At 40.4% G+C, this 18,601-nt stretch overlaps 1 protein-coding gene across 3 annotated transcripts in view; it reads right to left on the reverse strand.

Annotated features, from left to right (window-relative positions):
* Positions 1-1,295: 1,295 nt before the first annotated feature.
* LOC143279711 (uncharacterized) overlaps positions 1,296-18,601 on the reverse strand; it is a 33,311-nt gene continuing 16,005 nt past the window's right edge. For 2 of the 3 annotated variants that reach the window (XM_076583821.1, XM_076583820.1), the window contains 4 exons: positions 17,614-18,351; positions 13,651-15,309; positions 9,158-9,211; positions 1,296-7,814 (listed from right to left, as the gene is read on the reverse strand). In XM_076583821.1, coding sequence (XP_076439936.1) covers positions 7,794-7,814; positions 9,158-9,211; positions 13,651-15,309; positions 17,614-18,351 — 2,472 coding nt within the window. In that variant the 3' untranslated portion in view covers positions 1,296-7,793. The remainder of the gene's footprint in view (positions 7,815-9,157; positions 9,212-13,650; positions 15,310-17,613; positions 18,352-18,601) is intronic. The other variant, XM_076583822.1, reaches the window with a different exon arrangement.

Raw genomic sequence — 18,601 nt, forward strand, 5'->3', positions numbered from 1 at the left:
CAGATTTACACCATAAAAACATTAAAACACTATACAGTGAAGTTAGCTTGCAACTTTCAACATAACGAGAATGGCTGGGGTGAGTGGTAATGCCTGTTTCTCTTAGATAAATAAATTCCATTTGCACACATTACTGTCAACTGAACTTTTTATTCAAAAAAAGGTGTAAGCATACCTGGAATTTGTTGCATGAAAGTGCAGTGCATTCAGCTTCAAAATGCAGATGGAAGACATGCTGAACCGATCACTACAGAACAAACAAGTTCCTCAACTAACAAGCTGAGCAGTAAACAAGCAGTTGACTGGGATACATTCAACAATGTCAGAAAAACATAAACATCACACACACAAACATAATTCTTTCAATGCATTTCTTCCCTCTTCATAAGTGACTTCTGTTATGCAAAATGGGGATGAAGAGGTGAGAAGTGATTACAAACCACACATGCATCAAACATAGTAAACAGTGTTACTGGCTTGTGCATTTTTCATGAAACAAAAATCGAGATTATTTTAATAACTGTTTACCTCATGGAAATGACACCGGAAAGCATTTGGGTTTTTTGTTGTTTTTTTAATTGGGACAGGCAACATTTGTTTTCTAATAATTTCTCAGGAACAAATATGAACCTGAACAGAACTTTACAAAATTCAAGACGAGTAGAACATGATAAAATCAGTCCTCCTCTCAGAATAATTTTAGATATAAATATTTGTAATATTGTTTTTTTTTTTTATAAACCGACTATGATTATGCTAGGTAGGTATCAGTTCAAGCACTGTTCAGCATGTTTGCACGACAAATGCATGGCCCCTCTATCTAAACACACACAAGGTTATGTTGTGTCAAATGGACGCCATTTTGCACAAGCGGCCATGCCCGTACAATGCATTTCCTCCCTGATCGTTGATTAACGCGTATTCTTGAGAGACTTCAGATATCATAACGACCGCTTCTTCGATCTCATGATTGTTCAAACCTTGTTCATGTGCTTATGAAGAGTTTTGGACAAGCCTCAATGTCCTACCGTGCACTCTCAGGCAAAACTTGGAACTATAATGGTTTAACAGAATGTCATTGAAGCTGTATTTGTACGAAGGCACCTCTGTGTTCTGGGTCTTGTTTTCCCTTGGCATTCCACTAAGCTCTCAGGCAGTATGTTGAATACTGTCTCTTCCTAAGCATGCTTGGTAAATCTAACTGTCCAATTCACAGACAAGCTAAAATGTCTACACCTCAAATAATCTTTGAGATATTAAGTAATTTGTAATATGTTTTGTTGGCCTAGAAATCTAGACATTAAAATGACCAACAAGCACTAATGAGGATCTTACTGTGCACCAATTACACACTCATCACCATGGTTTGGCATCGCACAAATGCAAGATCCCCAATTAATTATGGGTGAATCAACAACACAATGGTTTAATTTATGTAGATAAAATGTCAAGCACACTGTTTTGAACACAAATGTATAATGTGCCATGACCCAGTATAAAATGTACATTTTCCCTCACACTGATTCTGTTATTGACTGCCTGTATCATCTGTTGACTGTCGTAATATATATAAAACAGACCTGAAACTTCTTGCGATCTAGATTTTGTGTACAAAACCTTGTTCATGGTGTTTATGATGTTAATTTGTACAAGACACCATCAAAATGTATTCCTACCAGTGCATCTCTTTCATTAGGTTCATAAACTTGTAAAAAGCTTAAGGGTTTTCAAAACAAAAACAAAAAAGTCATTGAACCTGTATTAGTCAACCATGAACGACAAACATCATTCATGATGATTTTTTTTCTGTCTTTTTTTTTTTCCCCATTGGCATACTCACACATACAGTTCTGCCAGTTTGTACCCAGATATGCTTAGAAATATCTGTAAACCCTCATCAATACCATAAGCATGCTTAAGAATGTCTACGACCCTTACCAAACACACGGACAAGCTTCAAATGTCTACAAACCTCAAAACAATCCTTACTGACAGATTTTACAGGTCTGAATTTCAACTGGGTAAGTCAAGTCATGCGAGATGCGCATACTGAAATGATGAAAGACGGTGAAGGCACAACTACAATGTATGTAATGTATCACAGGAAGAAAGCTGGGATAAAACAAAACAGTACAGTAAAACATACACACCAGCGACAAGAACCGCATGTTACATGTACCAGAGAAGGAAATACGGTATACATACGCACTTTAGAGAAGTCTTTTACCACCCAAATTGCACGACTTTCAACTTCAGTATATATATATATATATATCATATATAAACACTGAGAATTTTATTCTGGCAATGATATAGAAGATATGATCAGCAGTAATACAACATCAACAATGTGTGTCATGCACATATATTGGTTTCCAGTAGTGTTAACGAGAAGAGAGATAAAAATGGGAGGGGGAATTGACAATCTAAAATTTTTGTCTTGGCACACACAATCAACATCTCATGGCAAACCCCCAAATATTCCTGACAGAAAGAGTACTCCTTCCACAAAACAAACATGCATCACTTCATCAACATTTGAGATAAACATCGGACAGCTGGCTGAAACAGATAATTTTATATATTAAAATGTGCCATACCAAACCATCCGCCTCCAAACCACCCCCACCTCCACTCCCTCTAGTTGCAAGCTAAATTATTGAAAAAAAAAACAACCACCCAAAACAACCAACCTTTCCCCATAAATCTCACACTCATGTTAGTGTACTTATTATGAGCCTGTTCAGTCATTCAATATAGCTGATCTACATTCACACAGTTCAAATGATGACCTGGACCATTATTAAAATTGTCTTTACATCATTATTTTCCTTTTTGTTGATATACTCCCAAGAGACAAATCTTGGGAATATCTTAACACCAATGCAAGAAAAACAACAACTCAAAAACGGGATCAGGAACAGCGTACAGGAAATGTCACCAACTATTTTTAATCACAGGCTATAACAAAACTTCAGGGAACAGTTTTCCTCAGAAAGTCCACATTTTAACAAGTACATTTCCAACAAACCCAGCATCAAATTCAGCACAGTTCTTGAATGAAAAGACTAAAAACAGCAAACCAACCAAGTTCAGCAGGGTATTGTCTGTTGATGTGATCCACCCATGAAGCTCAAAAGCACACAAATCATTCAACACATTTCCATTCTTTTGTTCTACCCATGTTCATTAACTGTATTATTATGCACAAGCAAACACTTGGCAAGGTAAGTTGAATTACGTAACATGTTACCTGTATAAACAAAATACAACATTTAACATCACTCCTACTTGTTCTGGGAATGACAGACCAGAAAATTGAGAGCCCTCACCTCATGAAAAATAGAAGAAAAAGAAAAGTAATTCTGTAGCACTTACGTGTCACAAATGACCAAAGGAAACAAACATACACATCCCAAGACTGCTACGGCCTAGCCTGGCTTCTCAGCAAAATTCTTTTAATGCCTCACCATGGACTAACAGACTTAGTTTCTTTATGAATAGACTGTAATACTTAGACAAGATGAAATCTTTTTTTTTTCTGCATTCATGGGCAGCCACCATTGTCCATTTCCATGTATGAATGGGTTTTATGCAGACTGCTTTTGCCTCACTGTATAGGCAGCCATACTCTTGTTTTGCAGGTGTGTGCTTGCTTGGCATGTTCATGTTTCCTAAACCCACTTACGCTGGCATGGATTATGTGATAACACTGACATGGATTGTGTAATTTTTCAAATACATGTATTTGACCTTCTATATGTGTATACAAAGAGGAATAAGGCAGGTCTGCACACACAATGGTATTGGAGATAAAAAGAAAAAATAGAAAAGAAAACACCAATTTAAACCTTTCATCCACCAGTTGTCAATATTGGGATCAAAGCCTTGAACCCAGGATCTTCACACTGAAAAGTCCAACTTGCTAACCATCTGACAACTGAGCCTGTACCAAAAAGAAATCATAAAAATGATTTTGGATCATGAAGGCTGGTCACAGATTTGTTCTGTGTTGTCTTGTTCATTTGAGCTTGCATATCATGTGTTTTTTATTTCATGTAAACAACATCAAATACATTTTCTAAAATTTTAATTTACTGTTTCAGATAAAACTGAAAGGGAGAAAAAACTGAACACTGCTGTTGACAGTCTATAAACAGATACAAGCTGTTAATGACAACCCTGAAGAGGCCATGAAATTAGAGACAAGGGGTGAGAGGTAACCGTCCCCACTTTTATTCCAACAATCTCCCTTTCTGTACAGAACAGTTGGGAAAAATATGATTGAGACTAATTCTGATGAAAATAAAATAAAATAAAATAAAATAACATAAGATCGGGTGAGAACATATTTCAGAAAACTGCTAACTTTAAATCAACTCCACTAGATTTCAAAGCAACAAACAGAATTATTGTTCACACTATAATCTAGGGAATCAGGGACAGGGTAGTTTTGATAAGGAATGTAACACAACAGTAAATAAACTCAACAAATAACATGGATTAAAAAAAAGAAAAGAAAAAAAAAAGAAAGGTGTAAATTGCAGTTCTGATTAATCGTTAAATGAACAAAGAACATACCAGCAGACAAGTGAGTATTCTCAAACTACAGTACAGGGAATTTAGGTGAACGTTCCTGTGAAGAAGGGAGCTGGGGAAGGGTGACAGCAAGATGTAGAGCGAGTCGGAAAGACTAACATGATACTGGCAGAATGAAATAACTTCTTCTTCTTCTGCGTTCACTCGATTGCACACGAGTGGGCTTTTACGTGTATGACCGTTTTTACCCCGCCATGTAGGCAGCCATACTCCGTTTTTGGGGGTGTGCATGCTGGATATGTTCTTGTTTCCATAACCCACCGAACACTGACATGGATTACAGGATCTTTAACACGCGTATTTGATCTTCTGCTTGCATATACACTAACAGGTCTGCACATATGTTGACCTGGGAGATCGGAAAAATCTCCACCCTTTACCCACCAGGCGCCGTCACCGTGATTCGAACCCGGGACCCTCAGATTGAAAGTCCAACGCTTTAACCATTCGGCTATTGCGCCTGTCAATGAAATGACAAATCATGGCTGCAAGGTGGGAAAGGTAAGCTGACCTGCCGAAAACAAAAATGCAAACAGGTAATGAAAGAAGAAGGAATGGTACTGGGAAACATACGAAAATTTGCTGCTTGACAAAGTGCTTGGTTTTGAATGATTTTCTGGCTGCAGTGTAACTTCTCATGAACAATGTCAACTGATCTATTGCTGTGTCACTGATAAACTACATGATCTAAACTAATCCGTAACAAAGTGGCAACTGATCAGGATACCCACTTCAGTCAAATAAACTACATGATCTAAACTAATCTGTAAGAAAGTGGCAACTGATCAGGATACCCACTTCAGTCAAATATCAAATGAGTGGACTACATAATGTGTAAGTCAAACCAGGATTTGTGTGTGTATGCCTGCAAAGATATCAAGCATCCATAGCGACAACAAAATTTGCATTTATCCACATAAAATGGAGTAAGGACATCGTTAACTGTAATTGAGGCCAAAAAACAAATGCTAATTGTGCAAAGCCTTCCCTCTCCCCTCTCACATTCCCCAAATGAAAATCTTAAAACTGTGATCAGTTGGTAATGTTATCACCCAAAACCCCAAGTGCTGTTATGAACAATTTGCGATATATGTTTACATACTTCAGCATGCATAAACATCTCATAACCACCTAATCAAAAACAAAATAAATGAATAAATAAAAATAAAGTTAATACATAAATAAAAAGAAACATAAATATATCTAAAAAGAGAATGTTGAAAAATGCAATTACGCTATCTATACATATTAAAGGGAAAAAAACAAGGCCTCATACATGACTAGAATTAACTTCTAGTGGGTGGGTCAGAGCGGAGTATTTTAACAAAACATTGAATATTCATATATGCTATGTAAATGATGGATCTGGGTAGTACCACCAACTGGCAGCTCTTTGATATTGATGACTTAAAAACACCTCAGTAGAGTGGACAAAGTTCATGTATACACAATGATTTCTGAACATAGGCATTTTATTTTCAGAAACACAGTGCAACAAGAAAAATGGTTAAAACTGCGTATAAGTTAAAGGGTGAACAACATACACATTAACACACACCAGAATTGAGGCCGGCAGCAGCAGCAGTTCAACGTCATCTGTTTCCATCATTGAAAAGCACCAATGGAAGACACCATTCTGTACACACTTACAGTGAAGCCTCTCTTCACAGGTACGTACAAAATATTTGATAAACACATTAACCTATGCCACCATCTCCCCAATGTTTTCCTATCAAAAATTCCTTCTCATTGTCAACAAAGCTTTCAGGATTAGAATATATTCCAATTTCCGTTTGATCAAGAAGTGTTACTGCATGAGTTACTAACACACACACACACACACACACACACACACACACACACCAAACTACTTTTGCAAAGCCACAGTGTTCACTAACTGGGGTAAGGTGCTAAAAAAAAAAAAAAAAAAAAAAAAAAAACACAGCAGAGTAAATGCCAAGAGAAGCCCAATGTGCTGAATTACACCACCTGAATGCCAGTTCTACTCCACTCAGACAAAAAGAGGTAAGAACTTGCTCACAGTGTATCAATGGCAGCAGTACAGCTTGATTTTAGGCAAATGAAAGTTCACAAATAATTCTGTTTAAAGAAAAAAAAAAGTCATTTACATTCTGCTGCTTAAATACTTGAATCTGTGTTATGTTGTAAAACAATTTGTGGTAATACAATTAACTGACTGATACTCATTCACAGTCATATGGCTCCTTTGCCAATTATGCAAATGACACCAAAAAACACACCAACGTACCAAGCACACCCACACATGCAATAAACACTCACAGACATGCACACGCATGCACATGAACACATTTTACTGGAAGCAGTATCATTGTAAACAAGTGAAAAAAAGACAAGTTTGTCAGAAAGGCATTATCTTGTCAGATTCACTGATTAACTGAATCTTCAACGTATTCAAGAGTGCTCCCTATTCTGTTTTCTTGAATGGCATCACAGTTTAACTATTCCTCAAGATATCAAATGTTGTGCAGATGCAATATCAGTAATGTTTCTAAACTTATAATGTATTTAAGATTTTCTCAAAATGCTAAGCACTGCATGTACAATTATACATTTGGTCTCAGACTGGGAACTTGGTGACTTACTTCAACTTTCTCTTTAAAACCGCTAACAGAAATTGGAGGAAAAAAGTCAGCTATGAACACAATACAAATAAAAGCAAACATTTCACATTGCTTTCATTGGTAATTATCAATTCATGCTCAGAGCTTAGGAATAGCACTTGTGCTCTTCACAACGCTTGCAGAGAATCAACCAGCATGATTTAATACAACATAACAATTATGGGCATAACATTAACAAAAAAACACATGGAGGTTCAAATAACAAGCCGAGAACAACAAAAACACAACTCTTATTATCATTCAGTCTCCCTAAATAATACAAAGCAGTACATCTTTCAAACTGGTGCAAATTATTACGGAGGAACAGGCTGTGTAGCACAACAGTTAAAAAACAGTTTTACACATTTCAGTATAAAATCCATTTAGTCCATAAATGGGAGCATCTCCATGGCTGGTTCAAAGTGAGGGCTGTGAAGAGGTACAAACAGTGTTTTCCCGTGGCCAGTTCCTTTCAAGACGTGGGATGCTGATGCTGACTTTGGTTCTTCTCATCTTTGGCTCCTGGAGCTTGGCTCCCTTTCTGTGGCGTGTTCAGGACTGGGCGTCTGAAGGCTGCAATAGAAACATGTTCAGGGATGAAAGAAGTCAGATTTTTCTGATGTTTCCAATCCTCCACACACACCCTTTTTTTTTGCCCTAAAATTGTCCATTGTTTTCAAAATTTTCCAACAAAAATGGTTTAGGAAAAAAAAAAAAAGTGTCCTGCTGCAACTGCCCAGTGGGGCTGACAAGTTTATTAAGACTGACTGGAAATGAAAACTGGTGCCACTGTTGCAAAACAAATTGGGGTGCCACATGGTGAACTGATCAGTGAAGAGGTATGGCAGAAATCCATGGAAAGGGACCAGTTGCATTGAACTGTCGATGATTGTCATGTTGGCAACATGATTCCAAGGTTTGATTAAAAAAGGCATAGGTCTGTGTACAGCTTGTGACAGAAGAAAAACAACGTGAACAGAGGCTTTACTGCCAGCTACAGCCACATGAAGTGACCGTGTTACAGAAGATGTTCCTCTGCTGTGAAACAGAACAAAAAAAGATTTTTTTTTCTGTTTCCAATTCACCCAAAAAAAATTAGTCTGTAAGAATTGCCACTCCTTTCACCTTTCCTAGTTATTTTACTTGCCATACATTCCTTCAACACTCTTCTATACTGCATGCCACTGGTTGATTAATCACCTGTATCCACATGAAATATATTTTCAAGAGTATACTTTCGTCTCTTGAGTTCCGATAAAGTTTCAGGGTATCTCTTTGTTTGATAGACACTGTGTACTGTGTCTGTGGATCAAGACTCACAAGGAAGTATACAAACAACAGAAAGACAAGTCACTTTATAAAGAATATATATATATATATATTTCACCATAGGACACACCAGTACAACTGAAATAAAGCACAGCAACTGAGCAAGCACTGACTTCCCATACCCCAAATTTATCACAGTTCTCATTAATCCATCACTGAGTTGGACAGTGTATCTAATCCCCATTCCTAATCAAATTCAGACATGCCTACCCTAGTATCTTACTTTCCAAACTACAGCCTCAAAAAATTACAGAGCAAACCAAAATTACCTGCAACACCACATTACATTTCCTCACAGTCATTATAGTTTTGAGCATGTCACACAGCTAAAGATGACATTTGCGTTGATTTTGCCTTAGGCAGTGTTCTCAACTGTGCTGTCCCAGTCTTCTCACCTAAGCCCATAGCACACTTAACTCGGGGTAGGTACAACTATTTGTATTGTCAATGCTCCCCTTCCCCCCTACTTTAGTATCCTTTTTCTCTCGAGACAAAAAGTCATACCAGGAATTGACAATCTGCACCTGTTCACTGAATCTACAGTTTGTACAATGAATCAGTATCCATAATACTATAACTGTACTCACTTTTCCATTGATGGGTGTGGAAAAGAAGCTGTCTCCAAATGGTGAGGAGTCAGCCTGGGAAAGGAAAATACAAGCAAATATTTCAGAATGAAAAATACCAGCAAACATTTCCTAATTAAGTGCACTGATCTTATGAACAAATTGACCTCTGATGTTTGTAAATGAAAAGTGGAACTGCAAAGCAAAATGCATACTATATGAAAAAGAAAGAAACACACACATGCTGGAAAATGAAATATTCAATACAAATGTTCTTTCATGCAATAACAACAAAAACAGACAATCTAAAAGCTTAAATCGAAGCTCATTTTGTCCCTACACTACTACTACTACATGTAAACAACAACCCATCAACCATAACATTTCCCATTCCTTCAATCCTTTCCACCTCTACACCCCCATATGACTTTTCCAGGTGAGAAAGGTGATCAAAACATTTTTGCATTCATTCCAAATTGCTTGAAAAAAATCTTTTTCTCAAGAAAGAAATGATTACAAAAACCAAAACAAAACAACAACAACAAAAAAAAACCAACACTGACAACACCAAAAGCAAAACAAATCAACCCACGGCTTACTTCAGCCCATCTTGTACAATTTGATGTTAAGTCCAACTATTTCAAAGTACATAACCCTGAAGTAAAGTGTTTATAGATCAAAACTGAAATTGATGAAAACAGCATATTGCTATTTGTTGTTACTTATACACAAAAAGCACTGATGCATGCAGACATGCACAGACACATTTTCTCTCTCTCAATGATGCATGCAGGCATGCACAGACACATTTTCTCTCTCTCTCAATGATGCATGCAGACATGCACAGACACATTTTCTCTCTCTCAATGATGCATGCAGACATGCACAGACACATTTTCTCTCTCTCTCAATGATGCATGCAGACATGCACAGACACATTTTCTCTTTCTCAATGATGCATGCAGACATGCACAGACACATTTTCTCTCTCTCTCAATGATGCATGCAGACATGCACAGACACATTTTCTCTCTCTCAATGATGCATGCAGGCATGCATAAGTGCTAAAGCAGACAGAATGAGAATGAAGCAACACAAAAAACTGATTCAAAATTAATAAACTCAATCACTATAAAATATTTCATATTAGTCCTCACTTATAGCAAAATCATCATTATCAATGAAAATATAACTTGAAGTTATGCAAAATTGCAAGCAGTGTGCATATCATTATCAATTTTAAAAAGGAAAGAAAAAAAAGATATCTCCTCTACGAGCCTGCTTTGAAATTCTTTACTAAGAAAGAAGCCCTAAAGAGCAACATATCTGCTTAAATAGTGGACAGACTCAGAGTGCTCAAAAAACAAGACAGCAGTTTGCATGATGCACACATATAATTCAAACCAGAATGTTTGCATGCCCTCTCCATGGAAACTAATTCTACTGATCAACTTTTACTTTAAAATCTCTTCTGTATATCTGCAATGCCCATTACATCAGCAGCTCATTCTTTCATTGCTTTTTTTTTTTTTCTTTTTCTCTCCACCCTATTCTTAAAATCCTTTATTCTCCCACTTTCTCTTTTAATTCTATGACCAAAGATCACAATCAGTTTCTATGAGAATACCAGTGATGATGCAAACAGATGTCAAGTTGGTTTTCTGACAACCTGATCAAACAGTTCTCTCTGCTTCCTCACACAAGTCACAGGCAACCAGAGAGATACCATCTTTCACTGTCCTGCTTAGGAAAACTAGGTGACAGACTGACACTCTCAAAAACACATCTGTACAGCAGATGATGTTCCACTGTAGAGTACTTGAACAAAAGAAGTATTGCTTGAAACATATGATGATTTATAAAAAAATAAAAAAAAATGCCATGCTTTTCTTTGTGTAATTCAAATACATCATTAGCTTAAATATATATATATAAAGTGTTTATTAAAGCAATGCAATATTGATCATGCAAGAAATATATCTTAAATTCAGAAACACAGGAGAAATAAAATAGAAAATACTATTTAAAGTAAACATAAAAGTATAAGAAGCCTTTTCAAGACAGTGTCACCTTTTAAAGAGAAATGAGAAGTTTGTATCCAGTATATGACACCAAAAAGAGTTATTCTTCTACAGAACCAGCTATTGTTAATCTAACCAGCTTCCAACACCATCTTGAACTCGTTGGAGTCTTTTCATTGTCAGTTACTTAAACCAAGACATGAATGCTATTAGTAACTCTCTAGTGAAAGTTATTGCAGAACAAATTCAGAATCTGAAGGAGATTAACTTCTTTTCTTTCCTTGTATCTGAACTTTGAACAAGATCATTTCACTTTTCTGACATTACAAAGTTTTTTTTATAACCAACTTCAATCTTTTTCACATTTCGTTACAAAATGTATAAAGTCAAATATCAAACCAATATTTTGATTGGACTGTGTAATAGGAGACAGCGGGGAACAACCAACAGCATAACTCCCCCCAAATCCCTTCAATATGGGTTTTTTGACTCACTTGTGTAAACAAAGTGAGTCTATGTTTTAACCCGGTGTTCGGTTGTGTGTGTGTGTGTGTGTGTGTGTGTGTGTCTGTGTCTGTGTGTCCGTGGTAAACTTTAACATCGACATTTTCTCTGCAACTACTTTGTCAGTTGACACCAAATTTGGCATAAAAATAGGAAAAATTCAGTTCTTTCCAGTCATCTTGTTTAAAACAATATTGCGCCTCTGGGATGGGCACAAAAAAATAAAGAATGAAGCCTAATTATATGCAAACTGCATTTACTGTTATATTTATATTTTTTGTATTCTCTAAACTTGGCACTTTGATCTGATATTCTGACCCAACAGCTAGAGCAGTCATTATTATCATTTTTTGTTCAAACAGGAACTTCTTTTGCTAAGCATGGAAGTTTTATTTATTTTGCAAACGTTTTGGTGCAGATAGTAAAAAAAGGGAAATTACTCTGTAATGCTAGGGGAGTTAATTTGCTTTAAACTGATCTTTCTCATCTTAAACAGTACATTTTGAAATTATACTCAATACATAAAAAACTTGGATTTTTTAAAAGTGTATCACAAGTGAGTCTTGAAGGCCTTGCCTCTCTTTTTTTTTTCTTCTTTTCTTAAAATTACAGACTGAGGAATGGGTAGAGGGGCAAAGGGTCAGGCTGAGCAGGGAAGTGGGGTAGTGCAGGAGGAAAGCAAGGGTCCACACATATGATTTTCAAAAATAAAGAAGCATCCATTTAAATCTGACAACTCCAAACTGAACTGAACTGGGCCTAAAACCAAAGTTTAAGACAATCCATTAAAGAACAGTCAAGACTTGTTTGGACATGTTGTTACAAAACAAACATTATGGACAAGAACAAACATACAGACAAATATAGACCTGTGTGTGTGTGTGTGTGTGTGTGTGTGTGTGTGTGTGTGTGTGTGTGTGTGTGTGTGTGTGTGTGCACAAAACATTCAATCATGCTGACCAACTCCTTTCAACAAGCAAATAAAAACACAGAGTCAATACAGCTTTTCAAAAACAACAACAAAAAACACCAGTAAAGATGCACAGTGATGCCAACTGAAGACTGAATAGATTACAGAATTCTGTTGGCATTAGCTGATCCATCTCATGAGACAACAGTTGAATACACTGCGTGAACAGACAAAACTGCATTCACTGAAAGCTAAAGCAATATTTGTAAGTAAACACAGGCCTTGAACACAAGCATGAAAAGTTAATTAAAGCTCACAGAAGGATAGTGCCAGTGCAGTCAGAGCACACACACACACACACACACACACACACACACACATCAACAGTTGGCAGTGTCACCACATGAGTGAAGATCTGCTATGAAGATTCCAAGGGCTATAAACAAACATGCATGAAAATAACATTTCCAATGCATAAAAGGTTGGCAAAGACAGTGCAAATCGATCATGTCACTTAATTAAAAAATGGTGGCCACTGAGATTGACTGTTTACCTACTGCCGGGAATGGCGTTTCATTGGCTAGCAGACGGCGGTCTAATGGCGTGATGTTGTATCACTGAGTTGCCGTAATAAATTTTGGCCGAGAAGAGCAAACAGATAGGCCTTGTTTGCATCAGTTTGACATGGTACAGTATATGACACCAAATTCTATATATTGTTTGTATTTACTTATTTATGCCAAGTTCAACAGAGTTCAACACAGATCAAGTGACAATGCAAGATGCTGCCACTGCTTCCACTTGTCTGAAATTATGGTTGTTTTTTCTCTTGAGAGATGAAATTGAAAAAGGAAAATGTTTTTCTCAAATCCAACCTGAATCAAAGCAGATCCTACAGATCAGACCATTCATGTGTGCTGTGAGTAATGAAAACTTTGTGCTGTGCCTCATAGCCACACACACACACACAAACAGCATGCGCACAGAGGGTACATTACCATTCCTACATTGGGGACAACCGTTTCATGCATGTCAATCCATCCTACGCATGCTTTACCAACAGCCAGCATGCCACTTACCCTCTGGCCGTTGGGCGCCACAGCCACAGACTTTTCTGTGTGCGTCACACCATTCCCGGGATGATCCCCAAACGCCTCCCACGGAGTGGACGAACTTCCCACAGACACAGTGTCACTGAAAGCTGGGCTGGAGAAAGGATTGTCCACACTGCCTACACCCCCCGCCTTGCTCCCAGTCTCCTCACAAGCGCTAGTCCTATCCTTGAGAGGGACACCAAAGGGGTCGACGGCTACCGATACCTTCGAGTCTGATTTCACTGACAACTTTCCAGAGCTGCTGCTGCGACTGGACCTTTTGCTGGAAGCACCGTCCGCAGAGGAAAAGCTTTTCTTGCTTCTGAGTGGGACCCTGAAGGGGTCGTCACTATTCGCTGTGATCACCACCCTTTCTAGACTCTTCTGACTGGAGGAGTGTGACAGGGACCCACTGGACCCCCAACTGTGACTGGGGGAGGGGGGAGGCTGGGCACGGGACACACGAGGGGAGTTCTGAGCCCAAGTGTCTGGAAACGGCTGCGTTTCTTTGAAACCCTCCACACCAAGTTGGGGGGCAGTGTCAGAGGCTGAAAGTTCACTGGCAGGGGAGGAGGAGGAGGCAATGCTGGATGAGGGGCGGGGGGAAGGGCGGGGGGTGGTGGGCAGAGGGGGGGGTGTGGAGAAGGAGCGCGATACAGATTTGCCGGGAGAGTTTTTCTGTGTCTTGGGCATGGGTCTGTTAGGGATGGGGGGCGGACGAGGTGGGGGTGAGGGGGCTGCCGCACTCAGCATTAAATGAGTGGGGAGAGGGGGTGGGGGTTCATCAGGAACATCAAAGCGAGTCTCAGGGGACGACTCCTTGCTGCTTGGGGCAGACAAAGTCAGGTCAGGTTGGGCAGAGGAAGGGTCGGGAGGTGCAGGGGGTGGGTGAGGTAATGATGGTGGAGGAAGCGGTGGAAGTGAGGAGGGGGTGGTGGTGGTATGAGGAGGAAGGTGAGGAGAGCCAAAAGGATCGGTATCAGAGGAAGCTATGGTGTTGAGCATTGTGTCGATAGAGCCAAAGGGATCTTCAGTGAAAGGGTCATGGTCAAAAACAACACTTGCCTGCGGTGCCCCTCCAGACCCTCCTCCTTTCATCTCATTCAGACTCTTCTTGGGAGTCTGGGAAAGCTGCTGGAAAATCTCCTTGGGCGACTTGGTGACTGAGTCGGCCCCTCCAGCCTTCTTTATGTCCACCAGGTCGTCAAACAGATTGGCGTGACCCGGGGACACCGGCCTGGCCTTCTCGTCCTGACCCCCGGGTTTTGAAGGCTGAAGAAAGTTGTCCGACATGGGCTGGAACGGATCGGCAACCGCTCCCCCACCCTGAGGACCCATACCCATACCTGCAGCAGGTGCCGGGGCCCCAAAAGGTGAAAACGAAGGTGAGGCTCTTCCAAATGCAGGCTGTGCGCCCCCTGCCCCAAGAGCTGCTGCAGTGGTCCCAGGGAAGGGCTGTGCAGGGGCGGGTGCAGGGGTAGGAGCCCCCATGCTGGCGGAGAAGGGAGCACCAAACGGCTGCATGCCAAACTGGCCCCCTGAGGATCCCATCATCTGTGGCTGGGCCGGGCTAGTGGTGAAGGGATCCCCAAATGGATCCTTGGTCACTGGCAGGCCAACACTCGGGGCACCCCCCATCATGCTCTGCAAAAAGAGAACATACATCATCCACAAGGGTGGAAAGAAAAAGGGTTAGGTTAAAAGACTCACAACCTTTCATGACCAATGGGGCAGTGAATTCAGCTAGTCAGGGATACAGAGGGGAAGTAACCTACTTCCAGGAGGTTATCGGCCATAGCTACTTTTGTTTTCTCCGCATAGGCGGATAGTAGTTTGCACAGGACAGGAATCGGACTCCCTGCCAGAGTCTGCACTAGTGGGTCACAGTAAAGTATGTGTAGTGAAATCCACATTCACTGTGTCTAAGGCTTGGCACTGAAACCCTCTCCTTCCACTACTTTGACCTTCCCTGTCTGAATGTCAGGTTCCCATTTACATGTGGGTGAAGGAAGGTGGCAGAATGGATAAGATGATCATTGATTGATTGATTGATAAGGATACTTCTATAGCACCTATCCTCGGTCAGAGACCAAGTTCTAAGCACTTTACATACACGGGGACATTTGCACCACAGGCTGCCTACCTGGGTAGAGCCGACTGACGGCTGCCACTGGGCGCTCATCATTCGTTTCCTGTGTCATTCAATTAGATTTCAGACGCACACACATACACACTCAGACAGACATGTAACATTTTACGTGTATGACCGTTTGTTTGTGTTTTATTTACCCTGCCATGTAGGCAGCCATACTCCGTTTTCGGGGGTGTGCATGCTGGGTATATTCTTGTTTCCATAACCCACCGAACGCTGACATGGATTACAGGATCTTTAACGTGCGTATTTGATCTTCTGCGTGCGCATACACACGAAGGGGGTTCAGGCACTAGCAGGTCTGCACATATGTTGACCTGGGAGATCGGAAAAATCATCTGCAAATAGTGTCCGTGAGCGTGAGGGTTCTATTCCTGCTCTTGCCCTTTCTCCAAAGTTTGACAGGAAAAAAATCAAACTGAACATCTAATCATTCAGATGAGGTGATAAACCAAGGTCCTATGTGCAGCACACACTTGGCACACTAAAAAAAAAGAACTCATGGCAACAAAAGTGTTGTCCTCTGGCAAAATTCTTAAGAAGAAATCCACTCCAATAGGTTCACAAAAGTACATGCAAGCACTCAAGGCATGACTAGCACCTTATTTGTAGTGTATACAGATTTGTCCAAATACAGTGACGCCTCCTTGAGAAACTTGAACTGGGTGGAGTGAGGAAAAATGGAAGCAAAGTGCCTATCCAAAGGACACAACACCCTGCCAAAATGGGACCTCAGACTCTGAACACTGGTGAACACTGAGAGAGAGAGAGAGAGAGAGAGAGAGAGAGAGTGTGTGTGTGGGCACGCGCGCATGTGTATGTGTGTGCAGTGCGTGCATGTGTCAGTATGCACAAGTTTTTATATTGATATGCACTTGTATGTATCCTAATTTTTACTATATCTATGTTTGTGTATGATTTTCGATTTATGTTCATACCTTGTTACGTACTATCCCCCCCAATATTCCTTGTGACCCCGGTACACTTGGTAATAAAAACATATTCTATTCTATTCTATTCTATTTTAACATCTTATCAATTCGTCATGGTGCCTCCTCCACAAAGGCGACACTTTCCAAAACTAAAAATAAGAGGAAAGGATGCAATGGATGGCTGAGTAAAAGGAGAGCAGGTTGGGGTTGGGGCCTGGGGGGTAGGGGGTGGGGGGGGGGGGGGGGTAAGGTTTAGCACACTCTGGTCCACTGTGCCTAGAACTGAATTATATTTGAATCTGCACACTGAAATCCACAGTGAAGAAAAAAAAGAAAAAAAAGCACCATCCATTTTTTCAATTCTATCTGAAAGTGGAGGCAATTCTAAGATAACATGATCCACAGTTTGATCATGTTCTCAATACATAAGTGATCCTTTCCCTTCAACTGAAAACAGAACTGATTCCTTTTTCACTATCATCACAATGATTTTTTTTTATAGCAAAAAAAACATAACTAGTTCCTCATTTATTAACTTATGAAAAGTGGTTTCTTTTTTTCTCAGAAGTTAAGAATATCATGACACCAGTGTATCAAAAAACAAAGCAGTTTGCTTACCTTGTACATGCACATAGGACAATGTGTATGCAAGTGCATATAGTGCTCATGCCTGTGTGTGTGTGTGTGCGCACGTGTGAGCACAACTCTGTGTGTGTGTGTGTGTGTGTGTGTGTGTGTGTTCATCCAAACAAACTCTACCTGGGTTCTGAATTATTTCTGTGTTCTGAACAATAAGGAAACCTGAGACAGTCAAAAGAGACAACATGAGAATCAGCAATGACACACAAAAGGACAGTGACTGACCTGCTGTCCAAATGGCATACCAGGCTGGGCCATACCAGGCTGGGCCATACCAGGTTGGGCCATACCAGGCTGGGCCATACCAGGCTGGGCCATACCAGGTTGACCCATACCAGGCTGAGCCATACCAGGTTGACCCATACCAGGCTGGGCCATACCAGGCTGGGCCATACCAGGTTGACCCATACCAGGCTGAGCCATACCAGGCTGAGCCATACCAGGCTGACCCATACCAGCCTGACCCATACTAGGCTGGCCTATACCAGGCTGACCCATGCCAAACAAATCAGTAGCAGCAGAAGCTGGCGCTGGGGAGAAGGCGGGCATTCCACCAAAGGGATTGCTGGAGGGAGGTGGACTGGACAACTGCTCCAAATCTGACAGAGCAGAAGACGATGACGACGTTTTGGTGGGCGCTGTGCTGGTTTCGGCGGAAGCGGGTGCTGGGGGGAACGCGGACATTCCACCAAAAGGATCTCCCTCTTTTGGTGCACCAAAAGGATCGCTGGAAGGAGGACTGGACAGCTGATCCAAATCTGACAGAGCAGATGATGACGCTGTTTTGGTGGGCGCTGTGCTGATTTCGGCCGAAGCTGGCATCCCCCAGGGATCTGTGCTGGCTGCAGGTGCAGGAGCAGCAGCTGTGGAAACAGGAGATGTGGGTGCCGATAGGGGCTGGGCCGATGTTTCCTCTGTGGTGGTTGTCTCCTCAAAGTCCAAGTCCTTGAACTGTTTGATTCCCTGGAAGAACAGAGAAGACTGATTTACATCACGCAAGCCAAGTTCTCAGAACTTAAATAAGTTCTTTGAGCAGGATTTCAGGCAATTTTTTTTATTGACTGCTATCCAAGAACTAACTGTGACAGAAACATTCACCTCAGATTCTATGTAACATCTTTCTATCTATCAGACAGGGAACCAACCTACTGGGCAATTGAAACAAATCTTCAGCTAGAACTGGATGATAGTTTAAAACCCATCTTTCCAAATG

Source organism: Babylonia areolata, chromosome 3, assembly GCF_041734735.1.
Source record: "Babylonia areolata isolate BAREFJ2019XMU chromosome 3, ASM4173473v1, whole genome shotgun sequence".
In the NCBI taxonomy this organism is placed as follows: Eukaryota; Metazoa; Mollusca; class Gastropoda; order Neogastropoda; family Buccinidae; genus Babylonia; species Babylonia areolata.